A 27,386-nucleotide genomic window follows, 5' to 3' on the forward strand; every position below is an offset into this window, starting at 1 on the left:
AAGGGTAAAAGAGTGGATACCAAGAGAAGGCAAGCGTAGCAGGTGGCGGCAGAAAGATAGGTGGGCAGATGAGATCGAGAAGTTTGCGGAGATACGGTGGCCACAGCTTGCAAAGGACAGGGATAATTGGAGAGACAAGGTAGAGGCCTTTGTCCTGCAGTGGCTGTGGTCATACTGATGACGATAATGATGTACGCCTGTACATCTGTTTGCAATTCTGTAGTCCAGGTCGACTGTGATTTCTGGGGTCTTCTGCTTCCATACCTCCCAGAGGTGGTCCATTCCATGATACGGATGCCTTTGTATTTGTGGCGCTGCGCACGGAGTCCAACTGAAATTTCTAGGATGTAGTGGTCGCCTCCCAGACATTTTTGTGTCTTGCCCCAGTCACAGCTGCTGGCATTTTTTATAGTTAAGGGTCAGATCAGGGCTCGTGTTACGTTATTGCCTATGCATGTAGGAAGACCTGGGTCTGTAAGGATCGTGAGGCCTTTCTGTTGCGCCGTAAGCCAGAGTTGGTGTTCTTTCTGAGTTTCTTTGGGAAGCCGCATGCCGTTAAGATCATCGACTATGATGAGTGGCTGATTTTGGGCTAAACGCGTGGTGGCATGGAACAGCAGGCCGAATTTGTGTTTATGCTCTAGTGGGCAGCTGTAGATATTGAGCATAGAAAGGCTCTCCTCTTTCTCTCTTTTTGGGGGGGGGGGGGGGGATAGTTTTGACAAACACGTGGTTTATGCCAATTGAGGAGCCAGGACTGATGGAGTGTTATTGCTGTGAAATAGCTATGAATTAGGGTTGCCGTGCAGTCCCCTTGCTCTGCTTTTTATTTAGTCTCTTGCTAGCAATGACATATGAAAGTAGTGTCAATTCTTTTTTTTTTTTTTTCCGACCTTTTTAAGGTAGCTAAAGCAGCCTTCACTTCCAGGCTTTGAAAGCCACCAGGGGAAGCCAGCTTTTTTAATGACCTTGAGGCAGAGCACCTTGCGTCTTTGTGTGGGAGAGAAGGTGGCTGTGGATACGCATAAAAGAGTTGGTGTGGCTTGTCGAGAAAGAAAAAGACACTGAAAGAGTTGAGTGGAGTAAGAGAAAGCAATAAAGGGAAAACAGACGAAGGACTGGGCAGCTCAAAACTCCAAGTGGTGGTGGCACGGCGGTGATGATGGCTGCTGCTGCGTGGAAGTCTGCATGCATAAATGTATTGGAGACCTTGGTTCGCTCTGTTGTGGCCTGTGCGTCTGAAACATCGCCTCGTAAATAATGTTGGCGTATCTGCCGCTTCTATATCCTAGTGTGCTGTCTGGTGTTCTCTGGAGAACCATCTGGCCTATATGTCTGGCGTGAATAGTTCGAGATTGCATGATAACTGTAATAATATGTATTGAAAAATTCTTCTGAGTTTTCAAGCTTCCATCTTACATTATATTCATATAAATGAGGCAAAATAGCCATTTTTTTTATCTTACTATCGTTCCTACTGACGTCCATAAAAGCAGTGGCATAAAATAAGAATGTGACTGCTGAAATATAATTGCACGAAAAATGCTTAAATGCACGTTTTTTCGCGATTCGCAGGAAACTATAGGGGTCTTGGTAATGACTAATAGAACACCAACATTCTTCTGCCTGGCAGTGAGATTGTAATACAGGTGGGTTAGGGAGTGTATAGGCACTTTTTCGGATATGTTGTCTGCGGTCAATCATGTTACCTAGGTGGGTGAAAAGTGAGCGTTTTGTTTGAGCGGACTTGCAGTTGGTGTGATATATATCTTGTTCAGCAGTGTGTAAACAAAAAAGTATGAATGTTTCTTTCATCGCTTGTGATAACATCTCTATTTCAATGGGTAGAGCATATCTATCAGTTTTCGTCTATGAGTGCCTTGACAAGAATAGCAATGGCAGTGCGAACACTTCAGGCAATGGGACTGAGCTTGTATGTTTTGAGTTGGAAAGTGCCCAGCATATGCGCAAACTGCCTGATGTGCATCATGATGCCTCGGATTTACAACAAGTGTCCTGTTCTACATGTGACACAGGCGCTAGTCCGACCATATATCACCTTTTATGGGAGCAAATTATCCCGGATATTCTCTGCCTACAGGATCGGATTACACCCCAGAATTCTGCTGGCACCCAAGACAAATCCTCTCCTTGTGGGCCTTTGTGCGCGCTACTGGCGTTGACCGCCGAATGTGACTTCCCTCCCAACCTCCTCTCTCATTAACTAGGCCATTGAGCCATCCTACTTAAAGGTTGGTTGGTGTGTTGGTTTATGGGGTTTAACGTCCCAAAGCGACTAAGGCTATGAGAGACGCCGTAGTGGAGGCCTCCGGAAATTTGGACCACCTGGGGTTCTTTAACGTGCACTGACATTGCACAGTACACGGGCCTCGAATTTCTCCTCCAAAGAAATTCAACCGCCGCGACCGGGATCGAACCCACGTCTTTCGGGTCAGCAGCCGAGCACCATAACCACTGAGCCACCGCGGCTGGTCCTACTTAAAGGGTTCCAGTCAGTCACTGCACATTAAACTAAACTTGGCTCGTATATTGTCGTATCTTCACTGTATATCTCGTATATTCACATCTACATACATCCCGTATATTCACTGTCATCAAGGGAAGCATCACTCGAGTTTACACTGATTAAATTAATTCAGAGTGCACTAATTAAGGCTGCTTATGTGCTGTGAAGGTGAAAGCATTAGTGTGTCATCATGAGCGTTCGGCCTTGCCACAGGTTGTGCACTGAGAAATAAAACAAAGATGCGCCGCCGAACGCTGAATCCATAAAGATCAGAGTGAAACACTCGGTTAGAATACCTTTCGTGAGCTAGGCTCCAACCTGACTAAGAAACGTTTGCTACATGGAACGAGAAATTGCAAGATAGCACCCGTAACAGTGTACATCACAATTTTAATACAAAAATTGGTTTGTGGAAAGAAAATGGCTCAGTAAATGTCTCAAATCTTGGTGGACACCTCAACCTTACCGTAAGGGAAGAGGTAAAGTTCGGGAAGGCGTACAATTGAATATGCATGCATTGCCAGTTTGAATCTCTGTCACTAGCTAGCCTTCAACTTGACTAGAACATGCAAGCTATTTGCAAAGAGAAATCATATGACACCACCTGGAACGCTGCAGTACAAACGGTTGCTTGCAATTTTAGCACGGATGTAGTCTGGAATGGTGATGCCACATCAAGGTCAGCCAGTGAGGGATATATAAGATGAACCAAATGCATATGATTGTCTGAAATTGTGCTGCACGGCTTGCTATGTGCATCCTATGGCTGCTTGATGACATCATCCATTTTTCTTGCCATCGCTGGGATTTTCTGTACCGCCTGCGAGTACACAAACACACACCACCTGCTTTTCTCATAATGGGGCTAGTAAGGCTTTCGCATTAAAATGGTGTTGGCACCTTTAGCGTAACTGTGCAACTACCCAGCCATCTCGCCTGTGACAGTGTACATATTACATCGTCCGGTAGCCTGTAATGGCCCCCAAGTTTTAAATTATGCATCCTTGGGCTGCTTTAAAAGAGGTAGGGTGCCTGGGCTGGTCTGGTGCCCAAGCAGTTGCAGAAAAAAAAGAAAGGATGACTCGAATTGGTAAGCACCCAGCCTCAGCTGTGGTTATTATCCTGGCATTAACTGCAAAAATAAAAGCTTGTCTACTTTCTTTGTGGAAATGGGTAGCTTTCTTTCTTTTATAATGCTAATCTGCATATGATTTATGTCCTGGACTTTGACATGTTATACAGAGTACAGAAAAGATTACTGGCATCAACTGTCACCAATGAAAATTTGGCGAAATGGGCATTAATTGATCAAATCACTAGAATACGCAAACGTAGGCAGTGGAAATAGAATAATTTAGTATAGCTCTAACATCACGAAATTGAACCTGTGTTATATATTAATAATGATTTATTAATTGCACGTCATTCACTCTGATAGGTAGGGAGCAGGAGTGGTATAATAACGCATCATCGACAAAATTTACCATTCGGTTCAATTATAGGTATTACGTGGCTCGAAATGAAATCTGATGGATACTAATGGACTCAGTATGACATCCAATTAAACTCGTGAATCACTTTGTAGCCCTCTTGGCTTCCCCTTTTGGCAATCCATATTCCAGTCCAATCTAGGAAGTCCTTTACAATCATATTTTTTCAGCGCAACGGCACACGGCCAAAGAAAAGAAGCAGGAAGAGAAGAAGGACGAACACAGCGCTGGAACACACCAACTGGGTTCCAGTTGGTGTGTTCCAGCGCTGTGTTCGTCCTTCTTCTCTTCCTGCTTCTTTTCTTTGGCTGTGTGCCGTTGCGCTGAAAAACTGAGTTTAAATCAAGTATACCAACTAGCCCAAGAACTAACTCTACTGAGTCCTTTTAGAAGCCAGTCATTTCGTTGAGTGCATGGAATCTGCATATTGCTTTCTACAAACGGTCCTAACAAGGTTGGTAAGAAGACAGTGGCCCACATGCAGCCTCCGCGCGCAGAATTCCTCCACGACAAAAACGTATTCCGCTGCTTAAAAATTTTGTTTTACCCAAAAAAGAAGCTTATTGCAAGAAAAAAATGATTAGCTTTAAACTTTTGGCACATGGATTGTTTGATAGAGTCATACATTAAAAGTTGATAGACAACCAGACATGGAGGAAGAATGCAACCCTTGGAGGAAGGAAATAGGAAGGAAATCCTTCCTCCATGATGCAACCAGACGCCGCGGACCGTGACCCAGTGTTAGCAACTGCGGTTTTTTTTTTTTAAGTTGTAATAATATTTCGAAACTCTCCGGTTTAAAAAGCAAACGGAACTCAGTAGAGTTTGGGTTTTAAAAAAATAATACCGAGGTGGTGGCACAACTTATTTGTTTACAAAAAAAAAAAAAACGCAAGGCGAACGTTTCTAACATTCATCCAGCCATCTATCCGTGTAGGTTGTGCGCCCCTCTATCTTCAGTTGCTGAAGGAAAACGCGCGCGCGCGCAAGAAGCGATTGTCGAATGGCGAACGGCAGGCAAGCATTAGAACGTAGTGTATTCTGTTGCCTTTGTCCTAGCGCGCTGTGCGCAGCGGTGTGGTCTTTGCAATCCACGGTAGATTGTATGAACTGCAATTGTTGGCGTCTGCGAAGTGTGTAGCGTTTCTGCTGACCAGCATTTCTGCGATCAGCATGGCTAGTGAAGATGAAGATTATCTCTTGAGCCTGCAACTCGCGCTGCAGTTGAGCGAGCATGAGTATCACGAGAGTTTGTTGAAATTGAATGAACCGAGCATCGAGAAGCCGGCGGAGACATCTGTGGTAAGTGCAGCTTCTAGCGTCGGACGTGCTTTTGCACGTGAAACCAAGTATACCCGAGCAGAACGTTAATCGCCAACGCGCTGGAGTAGTCTTTCAGCGTGTGTTACTGCGGTGGACAGGTGTTGTGGATGGCTGGCGAATCGGCGTTTGCCTTTTGTTAGACCGAGAGTGGAATAGTCCTGAACTGAGCAATACTTGTTAGAAACGTGAACAGTGTGAAAACGGGACAGGAACGACATGAAAACGACGTGACAAGACGCAGCGCTGCTGCGCGTCTTGTGCACGTTGTGTTCTTCTGCCCTGTTCCCACAAAGCGCTAAGCGTTTCTTAGCAACTTTTATTAGGCTGAGAGTAGAATAGTCCTAAACTGAGCAAGACGTGTTAGAAACTTTAACAGTGTGAAAACGGGACAGGGACGAAGGGAAACAAACATGCTCAAGACGATGCAGTGCGTTGTGCACTTGTTTCACTGCCCTACTCCTACAAAGTGCTAAATGTTGTAGCCTTACTAGTGAAATTGCGAGTATAATATTATTTTGTCACATAGCATGCCTGTACAAAAAAAAAAAAGTGAAGATGTGGTACTGTTGCAGTTTTTTTTTTTTTTTGCTGCTCTGTGTTTGACCACGCTTCTTTGTTTCAGCAGCGGTTGCGTTGCATCAAGCCTCACTTAAAAGCGCTTTGCTGTGTTCGGTCCTTTCGCGCAGTTAACTGTGACCATACCAACTTGCTTGCCGTTTTTAGCAGCTGTTATAGTGAAACTGGAAGCTTTTGACTTAATTTGGTTGTCTACGATGCATTGTTTTGCAGGTATCTCACTCGTCACGAAAAGACCTCTCAGTGGTGGATAATTTTTGGGAGCTACACGACCCAAACCCAGATGTGCACAGACTTTTTGCTGAATTTAATGAGGCCTACTTTTATGGCAAGCTGCACCAGGTGGCAGTATGCTGGAGCTCGCGCATGACCCTGTGAGCATGACTTTTTTTATGTAAATTGGTAAACTGGTTTTTGAGGAAAGGAAATGGCGTAGTATCTGTCTCGCATATCTCGGTGGACACCTGAACCATGCCATAAGGGAAGGGAGGAAGATGGGAGTGAAAGAAGAGAAAAGGAGGTGCCATAGTGGAGGTCTCCATTATAATTTCGACCACCTGGGGATCTTTAATGTGCACTGACATCGCACAGCACATAGGCGCCTTTTGCATTCCGTCTCCATTAAAACGCGGCCGCTGCGGTCGGGTTCTCAGGCTCGGTAGACGAGCGCCTTAACCACTGAGCCACCGCGGCGAGTTCTTTTTTTATGCTGTATGAATTTCTGCATTACATAGGTTTGTATGTGCCATGTGAATGCTGCAAGCACTCGGTTGTCTGACTTAACGGAACACAAATCCTGAAGTAGCAATTTTGTTGTCAGGGTATGGGTAATTTACATTGTTTTGAAGATTTTTTTTTAAAGGCTGGTAGCCTTGCACTTTCATAAATTTCTCTTAACATATGTTTAACAAGCTTTCACTTTGGCACCCAAGTTGAAGTACTGATAGTGTACTGATTCATTGTCAGTGGTGGGAATACTGCACCAGTCGCGCCAACCTGCGCCATTTAATCAAACCTGCTACGTGCTGCTACAAACCCATGACTTTTGGTCAAATGTTTAGGGGAATCCCCCAAGGTGGAGTAGATTTGTAATTAGGGAGCAATTACTCACTGACATCCACCCGAGCGCAGCCATACGGCTACAAAGGAAAGCTATACAGCTTTCTCCAAAACTACGTAGTGAAAGAAAAATTCGTCCTGGTCCCAGGTTTGAACCCCGGACCAGAACGAATTTTTCTTTAACTACGAAGTTTCTGAGAAAGCTGTGTAGCTTTCCTTTGGAGCCGTATGGCTGCGCTTGGGTGGATGTCAGTGAGTAATTGCTCCCTTATTACCCATGACTTTTGATGAAATTTCACTAGTGCTGCGCCAAAATGACATTCCAGCAACCAAAAACTGCGGTGAATCCGAGGTGGCACAGGTAACTGCCGAATATGAACAGGCATGAGTCTGGTTTCTTCTCTCAGTGCATGACAAGAAAGGTGAACTACTGAGTCCAAATCTGCCCCGTTTCACTTGTTAGCCCTTTACCACCTACTGTTAGCACACGGCCTTCATGTGTTTTGCTTATCTGCCTTGACGACGCTGCCAACATTTGTCTGAAACAAACACAGTGAGTGCATATTCAAAAACAAAAAAAAGTGCTTTTGAAGTGCCTTATAAGTGCTTGCGCATCACGATCTGCTGTCCCAAAGGGTAAATGTTTGCCCACGAGTAAGGTTCCACATGTGTTACAGTCGCTACCTGTATTTCATTGACCTCATTCATGCTTGCTGTAACCCCGGATCGGGACAAATTTTTCTTCAACTGCGAGGTTTCTGTGAAATCTGTTTTGTTTTCCTTTGCAGCTGTATGGCTGTGCTTGGGTGGATGCTAATGAAGTATTCAGTCTGTTTGCACAGTAGAGCCACATAGTTCAAACTTTTGGGGTGAAAATTTGGTTCGTATAAATAGGAGTTCATATTGCAGCACTTAAAATAAACAATAATGAGGTTGAAATACTGCGACCGCACTGCATTTATGATCTCAAGCTTGTGTTCTTACTGGATGTCCTCTGCCATGTGAACTTGTGAATTATAAACCCACTACTTTGTGGTTAGCGTGCCTGGCTACTGAGCCAGGGTATCCGGGCTCAATCCAGGCTGCGGCGGCCACATTTCAGTGGATGCGAAATGCAAAGGCGCCCGTGTGTTGTGTGATGTCAGTGCATGTTAAAGAACTCCAGGTGGTCTGAATCATTCCGGAGCCCTGCACTGCAGTGTCCCTCATGACCTATCTGTCTTTGGGATTTTAAACCCCACAATTAACAATTTGAATTATAGTCTCACTGCAAGAAAATCATCCGAACTGAGTCTCTTCGTCAGAAACACTTAATATTTTTTGTTTGCAGTAAAGCTCGAATCTCTTTTTGTGTGTGTTGATGCTCGTCCAATAGCAGAACGCGTGTTTATTGCTCGGGGAATTGATTTTAAATGATTTTCTGCCACTCTATTCAAATTTGTCCCGAATATTTCAAAATAACTCTGTTTTCACTGTTTTGAAGAAATTGGTGCTGTAGCCTAACCTCTTGGATCCGCGCTCAAAAAAGTGGCTATGCACTGTTTAGTTTTGAAATCGCCTGGTGGTGGCTGCATCTGGTTTTCATTTTTTTTTTTTTCTTTTATAGCTTATAAAAGCTCCGTTCTCAGTGAAAGCTTTTGTCATTAGAACCAAGTACTGTCAATACAGGCCAACTTCTCAGTCCTCAGTGTCCCTTTAATTAAATATTTTTGGAAGAAGTGAAGCACGTGGTACATGCCTGGCAAATCGGAGACCATGAGCGGAGGAGAATGACGCTGTTCTTTGAGTAAAAGGCCATGCACATGCAACAGAATGCTTCGTCGCGAGAGGCACGGCCGTATGGTGGTGCAGGAAATCATCTGTGCTATACGGCATAGTTAGGGTGGCTTTGGTGGCTACCATAGCGGAGCACTCCTCTGCAGCATTGTAATGCTACTAAAGTAGAGTGCCAGTGCTCATCCTGGAACGATCGCTGTGACTGGTGGTGGCCTGTTTATTAATTGTGACTTTCTGTAACCAATCTCCTTTAATCAGAGTAGGTCTGAGGGTGCCAGTTAAAATTGCGACGTGGGAGTGAACAGTCTCGTGACACTTTTGAGATCTTGCAGTCATTATTTTAGGCTTAAATAAAGAAAGCGTTAAATTTAAACTGAAATGGGCATTTCTCAACTGTCTTTCCAGCTTTCACAAATAAAGTTTTGCGCCAGCATTAATGATACAAAGGTTAGCTAATTTATCTTTGTTGAGCAGTTGGCAAGTTAGGCGCATTGAAAAATATCCTGACCTGGGTGAGGCGACTGCCTACAATCCTGCACTGTTGTTTCAGATCTGCAGGCAGCGTGTTGTCATTTTTTGAAGCACTAGCACCAGTTTGGTGAAACATTGTATATAATCGCATTTCTGCCTTATTTCTCGGTGTCGGGCTTCTGCTACAAAACACGACAAAGCCGTTCCAAATCAATTTTTCGACTGCTACAAAGCCTGCTCCAAAATGCTCTTGCCGATTCCCACCAGTGCATTGTCCATTATCAGTACTTATTGATATCTGAGGGTCCATAACATTTGCCTTTTATACTTCGCACAGATTGTACAAATGGTAAAGCACATTTTAGTTAATTTGCTGCCTAAACGATGCTTGCAGGTCAAGTTGAATTAGCTATTCAATGCAGGAGTTATAGCCAGCTGTGCAAGTCACTAAGAGCAGCAGCAGCTTTCTCAGCCTGATCATTTCAGCCTTTGATGCCTACAGGGTGAAGTGAAACGTAACCTTGTGTATGCTTTTCAGCTGTGCTGGGTTGTGCCATTATGAAGGAAAAGGTGGACTATGCACTGTGAAACTCAGTGAGCCCCTTCTCAAGTTGCGCCCAAGAAAGGATTTGGTGGAAACCCTTCTGGTGAGCTCTTGCCTCCATCAGGATGTTTAGACGTGTGACTCTGCCGCTCAGTTTTTTCACTGTGCTTGGTATTAAACTTGAGCAACTGGTCAACACAGTAAGCTGGCTTGCTTTGGTAATGTGACATGCTGTTCAAATATGAACTGTTTGGTATGTTTAGAAAAAACCAGCAAGGATTGGGCCATGGCTTTCTGCTTCTGTTGAAGCATTGCTTCAGTGTATGTGTTCACATGAAACAATCAGTCTTGATCTTGTGGTGCACAGTGGTAGTGTTCTGTAGCCACTAATCTACTGCAGCAGGTACCTAGCAATATTTTGATGTGTATTATGGGGGGGGGGGGGGGGGATATGTTTAACTTTGCCATATAAAGGCTTACAAATGATGGCTAAGTATGGGTGTAAGTAATACAAGTGATGATGCAAGTATGGCGCAACCATGGCTGCTCACATGCTCAGGCACCACATTTGCTGCTTTGTGAAATTTTTTCTCTGACTGAGCTGTTCATTTTGTATAGACTTTGACTCCATTCTATGCACCTTTCAAATTGTGTGCATGTCTTATTGTCTAGATATACATTCAGAAAAGTCTAGGGTCGCATTGCAATGTTGTGCTGTCAAGTGCAGTCCTTAAATTCTGTAAATACAGTCGAGCCCACTTATAACAAATGCAGATATAATGAACGCTTGGTTATTACGAACAAGGGTGGTGCTACTGTCAAAATATGCATTAGGGCAGAGTAATTTCTTGATGGTCCGTTGAGTTCTTCGGAAGGGCTCAGACCCTTCCAATCGTTGACGATTCGGCGATCAATAAGCAAGATGGACAGGTTTAGAGGGTCAAAGGAAGGATTATATTTACAAGTATGTACAGAGGTAAACTGGGTTACAGAAGCAAAGTCACAAATGCACTGCAACTTAATGGGAAATTCTTACACAGAGAAAACTCTCTACCTGACCTTACTTATCGACCGGAGGGTTCCGGTTAAAGCCTAGGTGCTTGTAGAAGCACGTGCCAAGCACGGAGTCCTTCCCGAGACTACACAAGTCTAGGGCTCGTCTAGGACTGCTGTCCAGTGGTTTTGCATGCATTTTTATATGCTTTACAAACAAAGGTCTTAGGGCGGTCAAGTTTCAAGGCCCGCCCTAGACTTCCCTAACCAATGAAAGTCTAACATACAGTAACCACAGCCCTGGAAGGTTGGGCACAACCTCGAACCCAGGGCTTGACAAAACGAAAAAAAGAAACATATAAAAAGAACATTCAAGAGACCCTCTCCACACGGGACTCCTCACACTATCCGCACTCTCTCCCCTTTCCACTCTCGCCGCCGCACCCACGTGTCGCTTTTCCAGGGATGACGAGTTCTAGGTGAACAACAGGGCGAGTCACTTGCATGAATCATCTTGGGAGTGACTCGTGCCAAAGGCAGGAAACGAGCCCCACGATGATTTGGTGCTGGCAGTAATGCCAGCAAACAAAAGGGTCCTTCGCGGAACTCAAGTCTCGCAAGTTTCTGCGGAATGGTACAGGAATCCGCTGGCACGCTTTCTTGGTGCCCCGGTGGTACCGGTGGACACCCGCGGTCGACAATGCTAGCAGTCAGCAGTCATGGCGACGCTGCTAAGCGTGCAGTCACTTCCGGGCTTTTGTGTGTGTTTGCAGGGGACACGTGGGTGCGGAGCACGTGGCTTTACAGAGAAATCTTAGCGTAGACCGGAGGCGCCCAGCGGCCTCAAGCTAAAGAAAGATGGGGGCGTCAATGAAGTGCGACCTTACAGGCAGTGAAAAGGAATCTCTGATAGAATGATCAATTAAAGAACGAGCCACACCACTCGGTTATAGCGAATAAGGAGGCTTTGTAAACTTCCTCACTGGAGTCGGAAAACTCTGTTGTAATATGCGAAGACCATTTCAGTGCTGCCAGCCTCCAGAGCCACTTCTCCCCCAATTTGCAACCGAAAATTCCCTAGATTTCCCTAGATCCGAAAAATAGTGTTCAGTTGTATATTGTAAAATTGTATATTTATGCGTAGTTCAGTAGCAAGTTTTATCATGCAGCTACTCTATTACCAGACGCTGGTAAGCAAATTAGCTGCAAATTTGAAATGAAGGATGTAAAATGAAAAACATGTAAATGAAGCTACAAGATAAACCGTAGCGCTCTTTGGAAATTACAAATTAAAGGCTCTATATTGTATATGTCTTTTTTTTTTTCACTGTATGCAAGATATTAGTACATACCACGGAGATAGAAGCATTTAGGAGGCGAAACTCGCCTCTCTCCCGCGGCCACCGAGAGTCACAGGCGCTCTCTGCTTCCTTCGACCTCCACCGGATGCCGCCCTCGTCAGGTTCCCGAGGACGACGCGCGCTCGCGCCGTCGCGTGCATTTCCGTGCTTCCGCGGGAGAGCATTTGCGCGGCCAACATTTTCTTCACAATAATGCCATGCTGCCCTGAGTTATCGTGTGGTAAAACGTGGCTTCATGGTACGGGAGGCAATTTACATTCGAATTATAACCATTGATGTGCCTGCGGCTCAGCGCTCTTCCGCCTATTGGTGGGCAGTGCCGCGCTCGATGACTGCCCTTTTTACTTGACGGTCGTGAAGGAAATTCGTTGGATACACATGAAGGATGCGAATGGTTTTAGCTTTGTGCGCTTACCTTCAGGGACTTAGGGACCACGATAGAGAGGCATGCAGCAAAGCTTGCTGAAGAAGTAAAAAGATGAAGAGGTGAATATGCTCCCAGCGCAAGCATCGGTCATAATTAAGGCAACACATACATCATAGCCTGCTGATTCGCGTGTCCTCTTCTGTCGGAACAAATCAGTTCCGACTGAAGCAGTAAGGCAGTAAGACGTACCGGGTCCACGGAGAGCGTGAGCACTCTACCATATGCCGGTCACACAGCTTCTGGAGACTAGAGCACACGACCCCACCCGCTGTTTCAAGGGTGTTAAGTGTTACAGAGTAATCCTTATTTATTTATTTTTTCTTGGTTTCTTGCCTTCCGCCAGTTTGTGTCCGAAGCTGCTAAAAGATTTGGCGGAGCTCCACTGCAGGGTGTGGGGGGCGTTTCCCAGCCGTCACTGTGCACAAGCAGGGCTGTCTTCCTCGTCGTTCTCAAGACATTCTGAGCGGGGCAGCGACGCATTGTGTTTTGACCTGAATACCCAAATAGAAGAGCCTGACGTCTCAGGCATGACTAGCTGCAATGGACCGCTCTACAACAAGATGAAAGAGGTCGCTCGGTGACACGAAGCCGTATTGATATGTGCAGTGCCCAATTAGCGGTGACAGCGTTGTGATTCCCTTGCATCTAAAGAGGCAGGGGAGATAAGGAACCAGCTGGGTTCGTCCATCGTGGGATTCGACCCGCCTTACAGGGAAAGTACAGTGTTTGGAAGCCCGCTTCAGGGTCCCTCTGACCGCAGGGGATGAAAAGAAGCGGTGCAAAGTTTAAAAAAAAAAATTGTGAGCCCGTTTGTGGGCTGGCTAGTTTAGCCACAGCTAGAAGCACGACGTCTACAACTACTTAGCCGCCGTTCTCCGTGCAAGCCGGCTGGAATGGTAACATTCTTGATACCCCATCAGCGGCCCCAGACCACAACCCTCTAACACCCCGCCAATATATTCCCGCACTGCTTTTTTTTTTCACGCTCCGCCGTCCCGAAACCGCGCCATGTACCGCGCAGCGCGGTGCTTTGCGCTGCCCAAGCGGGCACCGCGTGTGAGCGCCATCTACCGTGTGCCACGGAATCCGACCTCCCTTTCTCTCCTCCACTGTGATGTTTTCTGGTCGCCCACGCCGGCCGCGGGGGCATGGGAGTTGCGCCTCCTAAAAGCCTTCTATCTCCATGGTACATACATCGGCATGTGGAATTAACTGAATTTTTTTCCCTCATGTTGTGTTGGTTTAGACTTCAGCCGAAGGATACCATGTACAAAATGCCTGGAGGTCGCTTGAGGAGTGTACGGAAACTGCGATATAAAAGCTGCTTGTTCATTTGCTGTGATTGCTCTGGAGGGTGGCTGACGTAACAGTTTGAGTCGATTAAAACAATGAAGCAGTGATTGGCTTTTATATGCCTCTTGTGACCTCAACTCACTTTGTTTGCCGTGATGGAACTTGATGGTTTATGATTTTGGAGGGTCTAATGTCCCAAAGCGACCCAGGTTATGAGGGATGAAATGGTGAAGGGCTCCAGAAATTTAGACCACCTGGGGTTCTTTAACCCTTTCATTGTCGAATATTCTCGAAAAAAATTCGCCCTCAGTGTCAAATTTTTTTATTGGCGATTTCAAACAAATAAAACTTACAAAGTTAGAATAAATAGGCGAAAAATGTATAGAGAGATGATTACAATTACAGCATCAATAAAAACGATGAAAATTTTCAATACTACATAGGATCCTTGAAAAACAAACAAAAATGGCAAAGTGGCAAACAATAAATGGCAAAATGGCAGGCTGCATTCCAATGACACTCCGTGAGGGTTGATAAACCGAGAGAGTCTCAACAAAGATAAACATCAGGTCTGCGGACCTCCGGAATGGTTTCGGCAAAGATAGAAATCAGCTTTGGCGTTTCCGGTGAGCTTGGGTGCAATCTCACAGAGCATCCGAAAGTGTGCGGGCAAGCTGAGGTCACAATAAGAATTTTTTCTTCCATAAGATTGTAGCATAAGCAATTCTGTAACATTTTTTATAAGTTGCTGAAGGTGGCAGCAGCACCTCCGAGAAAGAACTAAAGTCCCAGCAAACAGAAAAGTCAAATTTCGCGCTTCTGTTGCAATTGCGAAAAGAGAAACCGAAACCACGAAGCCGCGCCCACAGTGTGTGGTTGCAATCTACGGCCAACACCGATAGCCACACGCAGTTTGCTTTTTTTGCCGGAAGATGGTAACATAAGCTGTATCTTGGCAGTTCTTGTAGTTCTCAGAAGATGGCAGCACATCCCAGAGCACGCATCTTTTCGGAAAGGCGCGAAATTTCAAACAAGCGCTCAGCGCAGTACCCGTACGGCAAAAACGCCGCGGGACGGAATGCAGCCGTAGTACCCGTACGGCAAAAACAGTCAAAGGGTTAACGTGCACTCACATTGCACAGTACACGGGCCTCTAGAATTTCGCCTCCATCGAAATTCGACCGCCGAGGCCGGGATCGAAGCCTCGTCTTTCGGGTCAGCAGCTGAGCGCCATAACCACTCAACCACCGCGGCGGGTGAACTGGCAATTGTTCCCTTAGTTAGACTAGCTCCGATTTCCAACACGGCGCTCCTTTATAAAAAAAAATGGCGCCCTTGTTCTTTTCTAGTTATCAAAACAAACATGCAGGTATGCTTACTAAATAGGAATTTCGCGTCGTGCAGCGAGCTCCAAATACAGCGTGAGGAAGGGTCACGAGTGTTGAGGGAAGACAGTGGCGTGCCAGATCACATCAGCGGGTGCCACTGGCCACATCAGGGACCATACACGTCCGACTACGTCCGTGTAAAGGCTGGTTCACATGCATACAAGCAACTGAAAATTGAGCAGCGCAGCGCTGCGAAAAATTTGTAACTTGTTGGAACATCGCCGCTCTGACTGCTGGAGCCGCCACGATGGCTCTAAACAGCTTTTGCATTGCAGCAACGAAGCGTTTTCACCTCCATGTGAAACAGGCTTTACTCGAGCGCGCGGCTGTGTTGTGCGGGCCTCCGTCAGTTGTGGAGAAAAAACAACGAAAAGCTGGTACTGTCTTCACAATTTGAGGGAGAAAGAAAATAATTCTCTGAGCAAATGAAATTTCCCTAGATTATACAAAAAAATCTCTTTTCCTCTAAATGATATAATTTCCGAATTCCCTAGATCTAGGAAAAAAATCCCTAGGGTTGGCAGCACTGGACCATTTACTACAAACTTTGGATGCAACAAACGCTATCTGATTGACTGTCAGGTTTGTTATACGAGTGCTCGGCTGTATTACATTGATATACTAATTTACGGGTCTCATTCTGTTATAGCATGAGATGATCCATGCCTACCTATTTGTGACCAACAACAACAAGGTATGTTATTGTTTTATTCTTTCTTTTCTTTTTTCTTCACGGAAAAATGTGCTGGAAAAAAAAGCGGACAGTGCACATCCTTACTTCTGTCTTGTTTTCTTACTTGCCAGCCTCTGCACACCATATGTGGTGCAAAACTTACAATTAAAAATAAAAAAGCATCTTTATGCGTAATGTGACTATAGTGCATCATCCTTTGTGTGGGCATGTGAGCAACATATCTCTGGCTTTCGCATTATGCTGGCGAGTCATTTGCTAATTCCATGAAAATTGAACCTAATGAACTAAATGTTCCATGAGCACAGTTTGTGGATGCACTTAAGAAATGCTTTGCTCTTGAATGTTAGTGGACAAGGTTGCCACAAGAGTAGTGTACTAAAGTGGATAGTTAGATGAAGTGTTGCATGTTCAGTTTGGAATGCATCATTAACGCAAAGCTACAGAAAAATGTGCAGAACCACCCCCCTGTGGTCCAGCACTACTGATTGTACCGGTTCCACTGTGCAACTAAGCACAATTTGTTCCGTTGGTATAGCCACGAATTGCACAATTATTCTTGATTGGGCTGTTGACATAGTTTCATACAACAGACAGTGCGTCTGCCATACTTGTGCTTCTAGAGAACGACATACCCAAAAGCAGCAACATAGCTTTTACAAGTGCACTTTTGTAGCCTGTTTGTTGCGATGTTTGTGCATCCAGAGTGAAACCTCGCAGTTGTGAGTTCAGTTCCTGTCTTGTGTGGTTTTCTTTCAAAGGGGCTCTGAAACATTTTCTGAGGAGGGTACATAAACTCGCTCAATCACTGCACTGTGTTGTCATGAACGCCTTATACCTTAAATAATAATACACTTATACACGCAGCAGAGCCCACAATCCTGCACGAAAGTTGGTGAGCCCTTTCTGGCCACTTTTTAATGTTCCCGCCCTCCTCTCTTTCACGCTCCTGCATGTGCCAGCGAAGAGATGGCTATTAGTTAAACTCTTTCAGACGTAGTGTAGCTACCATGGCCGTGGCCAGTCAGCTGTGTTGCTCCGACGGGTCAGGAAGCTCTGCCTCCCGGGGAATTCCCACGCGTCTGCGGTTGGGCCAGCAGAGGAGCACTGACTTTCCAACATGCAAAAAGTGAAGAGAGGAGAGGGAAAGGCGTGAAGACATTCAAATTCAAATTTTGACTACGAATAACCAAGCTTGTGCAAAGCGCATTAAAAAAATTCGTGCTGGAGGATACTTGTGAAGCGGCATCCTTCAACATCCCAGCCATACCGCAACTTTGTTGAGAGCCCCTTAGAGAGCTGTTTTAATGAGTTAGCATTAGAACCCCCACTGCAGTGATTTCTGTCCATCAGGGTTGGTCTCTGAAGCCTCCGAGAAAGCGAAAAAGCTTACTACACTTATAGCCTCAAATGGGGTTTGAACCCATTGTGGTGCAAACAAATCAGCTTCACTTGCTGCTGCTTTAGACCACTTGGTCATTGCCGTAGCTTCTCTCAATGCGTGTTAAACTGCCAACCTCTCACGAAGTCCTCACACTGCAAGCACTAGCTTGTGCAGCTGTGCACAGAGGGCCACCAGAAATTCGTGGCGCACGCAGTAGTTTGCATCACTGTGCGAAGAGGGCACCTTGATTCAGTGCTGGCCATTTCCATTTCATTTTCGTGCACTCCTTCACCTTCAGTGATATGGTATGAGTACATTTTGCATTTTTGCCTTAGCTGAGTAACCACTTCTGAAGTTAGCATTATACAAAACGAACACTGGATTCATAGGAAAAATAAGCCTATATTAAAGAAGGCTATCTGTTTATATTCCAGGTGGATAGAATGTGATGGCTACCTTGCACTTGTTTATGGCAGTGTTGTCAGCGCGCATGCCATTTCTTCTAAGCCTTTCAAGCATGTAGAATGTTCCTGATGCTTTTTGTTGCCATGTGTCTTTTGTTTTATGTAGCATTCCTTGTGTTTCAAAGGCTGTCCTTATTCCCACATTTCCACTTCCTGCCATTTGGCCTCCGTGCATGTCACTCGTGTTTTGTTACCTCCCGCACTTTATTCTTGCTGCTCAGTGCCATATTTGCAGTCAGTGGCCGAAAATTCAGACCCGTTCATTTTTCGGACATGCTTGATGGTTCGAAATTTTTCACTGCACTTCGACAGGGCCCATATAACCAATGTACAGGGTGCGCCATATTTATCTGTCTGGGTTGTAAAAGTTATCCTGTGCAAACCACAGGGCTGTTTCTGCTCAAGCACAGACCACAGGGTATCTTATGATAGTCTGCGTTTTTGATAAATAATTTAACATCGGAACTTGCCTGGAATCGGTGAAAAACTGGAGTCGTCTACATGCAAAATTTTCATCAAGGCGAGCGGGATAGCCGATTTGAGAGGCTGCGCCCTCTGGCAAACTGCAAGGCAACCAATATCCCTGCTTGTAGCTGGGGTAGGTCTCGCAGTACCCCAGATGGCGCAGCTTGCCAAAGCTGCTGCTCTGATTGCCCAGACGACTGCAGTTTTTTGCGATTCCGGACAATTCGGGTAAGTTCCAATGTTTTAATTCTGATTGAAAAGCGCAGACTATCATAAGCTACCCTGTGGTCTTTGCTGGAGCAGAAATAGACCAATGGTTTGCACAGGATAATTTTTTACAACCCGGACAGATAAATACGGAACAGCCTGTGCAAGAGCACCTGAAATTTCGGATGCACCGCAACTGACTGCTCGAACCTCGTTTGCACTTGCAGTCAATGCCCAAGAAGCCATATAGTGTATATAGTGGAACCTTGTTAATTAAACTGCATGGTAGGTCAAAAACTTGATCAAACAACACGAAATTCAAGCTAAAAGGGAGCCTCTGAAAGCGAAATGAGCGTACCAGCGGCGAAACTCACCGCAACCCTGATTTTTCTATAGTAAAATTGCCAACAGCTCATGTTTTGATGACAGGCAAGACACATCTCGTTATACGCAAGCCACCGCAGCATTCATGCCGGCGGTTACGCTGCTGATTTTGGCTCTAGGTGTTAGGCCTAATTACGCCCTTTGTACTGCGGGCTCAGCGCAGTTCCCGCAGCGATGGGCTCGCTTTCCAGACTTTGTCCCAACCCGTGCCGAAGGCAGTACGGCCATCGTACATGGAGCTGGTGAAAGCGGTCACCGCCCGTCATCTGTGTACACGACGTGCGCCGAGATTTAATCATGAGGAGTTTCAGAATGTGCTCATCACTACTGACCCCTTCCTCAAGCATATTGGAAATGTTAGCGATTTTTTTCGGTGAAATTTGATTTTTCTAAAAAATTGGTTGCTGAGGCTTTAAAGAAACTGCGTCGTAAGGGAAGGGAGGAATGTCGGAGTGAATAAAGAAAGAGAGAAAAGTGTCGTAGTGGAGGGCTCCGGAATAATTTTGACCTCCTGGGGATGTTTATTTATTTTATTTATTTATTTAATATACCCTCAGGGCCATTACGGCATTACAGAGGGGAGTGGTTACAAAAAAAATGAAGTTTAACAAACAGGAGTTAATTAAACAGGCAAAGTACAAACATGACTACTACACATACATTGTTAGCTAAGGCGTTCAGGGAAAGAAGAAAAAAAACAATAACAGTATAAAATACATCCTATTAAACAATGTTAGCTATGACATTCTTGAAGAAATGATGATCGGCGATGGTGGCCGTCGAAGAAGGAAGGTGATTCCACTCATTCGATGTGCGTGGTACGAATGACTGAAAAAAAGTTTTTGTTCTGCAGAAAGGGATGCCAACCTTATGAATGTGATCTAGTCTTGATGATACGTACTGAGGGGGTGAGATAAGTTCGGTATGAAACTGCGAGTGATAGAATAACTTGTGAAAAAGGGAAAGGCGAAAAATTTTGCGACGTGATGATAAGGATGGTAAGTTAAGGCTAGATTTCATGGCACTGATGCTTGCTGTTCTGGTATAGTTAGAAAGAATGAAGTGAGTAAAGTTATTCTGAACCATTTCCAAAGCTTGTGTTATTGACGCGGCGTATTCGAGTTTTGTAAAGGAGTAGTTTTAAAGAGGATGGTGCTTTAGAAAAATTGCGTCGTAAGTAGCCAAGCATTCGATTAGCATTGGATATTATATGCGCAATGTGAACGGCCCACGTTAGATCAGAGGTGATGTGAAGGCCAAGATACTTGTAAGTTGTTACCGGATCTAAAGGTGCGTTATTAAGAGAATACACAGGAAGTTCATTAGCATTTCTTGACACACGCATAAATTTACACTTGTTAACATTTAATTCCATTAACCATAACTTACACCATGCAGAAACAGCGTTAAGGTCTGATTGTAGTCTGGTTACATCGTCATCACAAGTTATTTCGGTGAAAATTACACAGTCATCAGCAAAAAGGTGAATGTGGGAGGAAACGCAGGAAGGTAAGTCGTTAATATAAATGAGAAATAAAAGGGGCCCAAGCACAGAGCCTTGAGGTACACCCGAGTGAACTGGACAGTGCTCCGAGGTTACGTCATTAACTGAGACAAACTGTGAGCGGTTAGTCAGGAAAACCTCAAGCCAGTACAGAATTTTGGTATCAAGGTTTAGTTGATGCAATTTATAGATTAATAAACTATGACACACCTTATCAAATGCTTTGGAAAAATCTAAAAATATTAAGTCAGCTGCTGAAGAGTGATCAAGTATTAGGTGCAGTTTATGCGTGAAGGAGACTAGTTTGGTTTCACATGAATATGTTTTGCGAAAGCCGTGCTGAAATTGTGAAAAAAATGAGTTCGCTTCTAAAAAGTTGGCAATCTGAGAAAAGAGGATATGTTCAAAAATTTTGCATGGTATACTGGTTAAGGAAATGGGCCGATAGTTAAGTGGACAATGTGTTAAATGTTAAATGTGCACTGACATCACACAGCACATGGGCGCCTTTGCGTTCTTGCCCATTTTTCGGACCATTTCGCGGTCCCTAGAGAATCCAAAAAATCAGTCGTCAACTGTAGTTTGATGCCAGGTTGGGATACGGAAATGCAGCATGAACATTTGCAGTGTCGATGCAGATTTTTTGCAGATTTTTCATCACGTTGTGTACAGCACAATAGCGATGCCATTTCTCACACTCACATCAATTAACACCACCATTAAAAGAAACGGTGCTGTTTTTGATGCTTTTAAGGACTGTTGGTTTCTCTCGTATCGTGTTACCCCACGTCAGTCCTGTATAGTTTATATTGCTGTGTCTGGGGCTGGGTGGCTTGGGCCTGTCCGTTATAAGGAGAGTGCGTATCCCACCCTTATGTTTTCTCTTGTCGCATTTTTTAATGCATGCATGTTGAAAACCTTATGCATACCAAGTTGATCACCTGCATGTATAAATGCTTCCACATCTATATAAGGAGGTGGGTTGTGGGTGTGTGACACGTGTTCATTCGTGTTCATTGGCTGGTAGATTGGGATATTCAGAGTTGAGGAAACTGATTTTGAGGACGCCCTTGTGTTGACCGCAGACAAAGAGAAACAGTGGGTCCAAGCTTCTTTTCAGTTTTTTATGACAGAATGGAAAGGTGAAATAGACAAGAGTTGGCATGTGTGCACAAAGTGCATGTAGACATGCAGGCAGTGAATGTAAGCACTGATGGCCCATGTCTACGCTGCAAGAAGGTTAGCAGCAGGGTCTGTGTCATCCCTTTTTAAGGATGAGACAGGGCTCTTGATGAGTTAAGTGAGTCATTTAGTGCCAGTTTGGTTGTGGAGGTAGTGTTTGAAATATTGTTTTTGGTTAGTACTTTCTCTTCAGTGGTATTTTTGAGTCTTTTTTTTTTTTTCCCCCCCATTGGTGAAAGCTAGTTATATGGACTTTGGAGTGTAAATGTAGCTCGTCATCGTCGTCAGTGGCGTTAGCATCCGTAGCCTTGATAGTTCTCATGGGCTTCTAGAAGAGGAGGAGGAGGAAGTTGTAAGGTGAAAAGACTTGACAGCTGCCATGTGCTAAGCTGTCTGCCCGGCCTCACTCTGTCATGCTTAGTGTTGTGAAAAGGAGGTTTTCGTGAGGAGAGAATTGACACGCATTCCAGCGGTAGTCTCATCCAGCAGTTTAGACTCTGTTTTTGCTGAGTAATGTATGGCACACAAACAATAGTGCACTTTGAAAAACTCTACGTCGGAACATGTTAGCCCATCTGTTGCTAGTACATTCGTTTGCGAGGAGGCCTCAAGAAAATATTTTTTGTTGTTGGTATCTTCAGAAATTTTCTCTCTCTTTGCATTATTAGCTATAAAAAGAGTCTGTATCGAGTGCTAAAAATGACCTCGCACGTTTAATTAATTATGTGACGTGCACACGGAATCGTCAAGGGAATTTTGAACGCAGTGCGTTGACGGTGGTGCGTCGGACAGCAGAGTGCCGCGCGTGCCAGCCCCGCGTTGCACGTGTGCACATGCGAAAGGTGTGTGCGAGGCAGGCACGAGGAACAGAGAGCGACGTGTCACTAAACCGAGGTGTGAAGGAAGACACCGCAGCGGAAGTCTGGCCGTTCAAGCGTAGAGGTGGCAGCCGTCGGACGTTAGGTTCGTGCTGCCGAAAACTTCACTTGGATCACCGACGCAGGCCTACTGCGTACCTTTCAAGTTCGGAAGTGGCAGCCGATGGAGTGAGGATCCGTGCTGTGAGGCTTCCTTGGATGGGCTGCATAAGCCTACAGTGTTTCGGGACGCTGTTGATGGGACCTGGCTACGGTTTTCCTGCTGTAGCTGCGAAGTTCTTGAGGGCGGCTGACAGGAGTTCATCAGCGTCTCCCGTGTTCATCTACGCTCTTTGCCACCTGACTTTCTACCACCACTTCCCTCGACGCAACGCTAGCGATGCATCGCAAGTCATCAACCTGCGTCCTTTCTGCCTGCAAGGCATGCCCGCTTCACCTGGGATGCTTTGTGTCTGGTGAACTCTCTCCTTTTATCTGTAGTGTTGTACGCGTGTCGAGTGTGTGTTTTTCTTGGTGTTTTCATTTTTTTTATTGGCTCCTTTCCTTTAACTCTTTCCCTACCGCACCCATTGAGCATCGTTAGCCCGCTAACGATCATTTCATGCCCCCATTTCAGAACCTTCTACATTGCTAATGACCACGCTGCAGATGTAGTTTAGGCCAGGAACCAAAGTTTTGTTTCCGATGTAGTTTTCTTTTGACCCGCGAGGGGGCACTTTCTAACGCGCTGCGAAGAAATGAAGACACGGACCTGCGCTCATTGCCCGCCATGTTGCCCGCAGATGACGCCTTCGCCGCTCGACTTCGGAGCCTTCCGCGTTGCTTACAGGCACGATGCGCATCTGGCTTGTAGCCGGAGAACTGAAGTTTTGTTTCCGATATAGTTTTTTTTGCCCATACAAAACGACATTTTTTGAACGCACTACGAAGATGCGGTACCATCAAAGTCGCTTGGCACCCTCTGCATGTGCGGCACGCGCTCTAAGACATCGCAAATCTCAGGACTCCGTTTCGTCTGCGAGTGATTTAATCGACAACCTGTGCAACAACGAGCCTGAAGATGTTGCAAGGCACTGAAGATGATTCAGTTTTCACATCGGTGATGAAGGAAACCAGCCTGAAACACAGGCGGCCGTGCTCCGATGCACAACTATAGGGTTTCCAGTTATTGTTTTGAAGCAACAATACTATTCAAGATAGAAATGATTTTTTTTTTTGCAGAGTGTGGCTAATAGAGTAACAAACATTTTGCATATTTCAGAAAATTTTTAACATTTCTTTCTTTTTAAATACAAGCGTGTTTTTGCATGTTTTGTTGATTTTTTTTCTAAAATCTCATTTTTAGCAAATAAAATTTTTTGTTGCAACATGCAATTTGTTGTTTAAACATATATTAATAGAAAGCACCTTTATTCAGCTCCGTTTTTTGGGTATTGCAATCAATATTGAATGCAATAGTTTTTGCAGAAAAAAAAATGTACTAAAACCTTCAGAAAATGGTCATTTTCCCCATGGTACGGAAAGAGTTAAAGTATAAACACGGCTTCGTTTTGTTTTGTTTGATCTGTTTGTTTTCTTCTTCGAACTTGCACACGATAGCATTCCCCTCTGGCAGTCGGGGACGCGTCACCCAATCCACGACAATTTGGCGTCCGCGACAGGACATCAAATTGTCACAGATTGGGTGATGCGTCCCCGACTGCCAGAGGAGAATGCTGTCGCATGCAGGTTCGAAGAAGAAAACAAACAGATCAAACAAAACAGAACGAAGAGGTTGTTTTACTTTAAAGGAAAGGAGCCAATAAAAAAAACGAAAACACCAAGAAAAACACACACTCGACAGCGTACAACACTACAGATAAAAGGAAAGAGTTCACCAGATACAAAGCATCCCAGGTGAAGCGGGAATGCCTTGCAGGCAGAAAAGACGGGGGTTGATGACTTGCGGTGCGTCGCTGGCGTTGCGTCGAGGGAAGTGGTGGTAGAAAGCCAGGTGGTAAAGAACGTAGTTGAAACGGCAGACGCTGATGAACTCCTGTCAGCTGCCCCCAAGAACTTGACAGCTACAGCAGGAAAACGGTACCCAGGTCCCGTCGGCAGCACGGATCCTCACTCCATCGGCTGCCACTTCTGAACTTGAAAAAGACGTAGCAGGCCTGTGTCAGTGGTCCAAGTGAAGTCTCCGGCAGCACAGACCCAAAGTCCGACGGCTGCCACCTCCACGCTTGAACGACCAGACTTCCACTGCGGTGTCTTCCTTCACACCTCGGTTTACTGACATGTCACCTTCGCTCCTCGTGCGCGCCTCGCACACACCATTCGCACGTGCACACGTGCAACGTGGGGCTGGCATGAGCGGCGCTCCACTGTCCGACGCACCGTGCTCAAAAATCCACCACCGACTCCATGTGCACATCACAAACTACTTAATTTTATTGAGCGGCCCTTCTGCAAAGGCATTTTATGTCAAAGCTCTTGAAAAAACATTTTCAAAACAATTTACAGGGTGAAAATTTAAGGTCTTCTCAAGCATAATATGCATGTAGCTAACATTTTGCTTTCCTATTGCTACAAATGGTACACATTATATGGTTATATGAGTCTAGCTTGCCAGTAGTGCGATCAAGCATTTCTCCTGGGTTTACGAGGGCACCTATCTTTCTCTGTCCAGTGGGCTGTTTGGACACAAATAATACAGTGGCTACTTTCTCCTTGGGCATTTGTACTTAGAGCTGTGGTAACCGCTTGTGTATTTTATTGGCTGTTCAGCCAGCTTCTGACAGCAACAAATGTGGCTCTGTGCCCTCTCTTTATCTCTGTGATTGCTTTTTCATCACAAACAAAGCTGTTACTGGGGGAAGTCTTGAGTATTCACATAAATGTCGCTGTCCTGTGATTTACTGACTTTGCAACACAGGCACAGTAATGTGCAGTTCTGTGGGGCACAATCTATCGGCTGTTTGCAGCACAAATGACAACTTGCTTCTGTATTATCACTGTTTAGCCTTGTCATTGATGTCTTTCTTTGACTGCGTTGCATTTGACTGTTAAAACTTGCATGACTAGAAATGTGGGCAGTAGGTTGGGAGTAATTTGTGCACACGCATACATGTGCACTGCAGCTTTCACTGTAATTGAACATCGCCTTTTATAATGCACCTGTTAAATGGTTTTAGTGCTTTTGCATTCCCGGCTTTTCAATCATCTCTCTCAAGGACAGTGCATAAATAATTTATTGCTTTTGTGTGTGTGTGTGTGTGTGTGTGTGTGTGTATGCTCAGGATCACAGTGCTCATGGCCCGGAATTTCAAAAGCACATGGATCGTATTAACAAGGCCAGTGGAGCAACTATCACTGTGAGTTGGCCTATTAAGTTTAATGTACATGTTGCTGTTAAGAGAAATAATTATTTGTGTACTATAACATTACCTACTCCTTCTGCCTTGCTTCTAGCATTTGCCCTTAAAGCAACTTATTGAATGCTTTATCTAATGTTGTTATTCAGTCACACATGAAAGTGGCCCAGCCTTGTTATGTGCTGTATAGTATTGCTGAGTTTCAGGTAACATTGCATTATTTTACTGTAGCTTCTGCAGGGTAATGCACTGTTAAACAATGGAGGCAATACAGAGACAATACACAAAAGGTTGCATTTTGTTCCAACTTCTGGTGCTTGTTGTCGTGTTTTAAAGACAGTGAAAATATAAACACATTATTTCATGTTATTTTATCCTGGCCAGGTGTTCCACAGCTTTCATGAGGAGGTGGATAACTACCGTACCCACTGGTGGCGTTGTAATGGCCCCTGCCAGCATCAAAGGCCGTTCTATGGAATTGTCAAGCGAGTCATGAACCGCCCACCATCTGAGAGGGATCCCTGGTGGGCCGACCACAAGCGCAAGTGTGGTGGCACCTTCATAAAAATACGTGAGCCCGACCCTAAAGATAGCAAGGGCAAGCGAAAGGATAGTACTTTGCCAGTTAAAAATGGTGAGCAGGCCTCACATTTCGTTTCCTTTGCTTGCTGTGAAATGGGTGCTTTTGCATTTTCCTGCAAACTGTTTCTGCATGCCTGGCTTTCTTGCTGTGGTCATCAGCAACTGTCTTCCTTACCAACTTTCATAGTGTAAATACCGGAGATATTTTGTAGTTAAATGCATTATGAACGTATCTTTTCTCTTTTTTTTAAGCTACGAAGAAACCAAAATTGGCGGATGGAGCAGACATCAGGACCCTGCTCATACCCCCACGCAGTGTCAGCGAGTCGGCATCCGTACCTGATAGTCAAGGTCACCGAACGACCCATCCAAAACATGTCTCAAGTGTTCCAGGCATCATTACGAAGCTGCCCAGTAATGTACATACTCTGTCTCAGCGTGCCACTGATCTGCAGCGGTGCCAAGTGGCTCCCTACTCCGGCAAAGGCCACACGCTTGGTGGTTGTTCCTCCAAGTCTCGGCTTCTGGAAGAAGGCCCCTCGGGTAATGTGAGCAGTGTGGAATTCAGCTGTGTTTTGGAAGGTGTCTCCAGCCAAATGCAAGATTTACAGGCGAGTGAAGCAACACCTAGCAGTTCTGCAGTGTCAAGGCCTGGCCAGTCACGGAACAAATGTGTAACTGAGGCAGAAGTGAAACCTGTTCTGCAGAAGCCATCACGTTCAACTCAACCAACACTGAAAGATTTTCTGGGCCAGGAAAGACAGCCTGGAGAGCGAGCCAGCAGGAAAAGCAGTGCTACAAAAATGAAGTTCATAAGGGACCTTCTGAGCTCTGACAGTGAGTCTGATGATGACTGTGTTATAATATTTGATACTACAGTGAAAGAGCAAGGAAAGTCCACATGAAAGCTAGATGAAGCAAGCATGTTATCTTCGCTTAATTCAGCAGGCGTGGGTGCCACAGCAAATGTGAGCACCAGAAATGTTTTAGCTCTGGTTGAGTGCCCTGTGTCCAATTCTTGGAAAAGAAGTTTATAAAATCACATTTAGACATGTTCCTTA

The 27,386-nt window shown here is 45.1% G+C and overlaps 1 protein-coding gene across 1 annotated transcript; it reads left to right on the forward strand.

Annotated features, from left to right (window-relative positions):
• The first annotated feature begins 4,950 nt into the window (after positions 1–4,950).
• LOC149352269 (DNA-dependent metalloprotease dvc-1-like) lies at positions 4,951–27,386 on the forward strand. The gene is made up of 7 exons (XM_089581430.1): positions 4,951–5,319; positions 6,130–6,290; positions 9,761–9,869; positions 15,878–15,922; positions 25,669–25,743; positions 26,128–26,377; positions 26,578–27,386. The coding sequence occupies exons 1-7, from the start codon at positions 5,191–5,193 to the stop codon at positions 27,228–27,230; spliced, it is 1,422 nt and encodes a 473-aa protein (XP_089437556.1). The 5' UTR covers positions 4,951–5,190; the 3' UTR covers positions 27,231–27,386.

Source organism: Amblyomma mixtum, chromosome 3, assembly GCF_055824585.1.
Source record: "Amblyomma mixtum isolate Tamu chromosome 3, ASM5582458v1, whole genome shotgun sequence".
Taxonomy (NCBI): Eukaryota; Metazoa; Arthropoda; class Arachnida; order Ixodida; family Ixodidae; genus Amblyomma; species Amblyomma mixtum.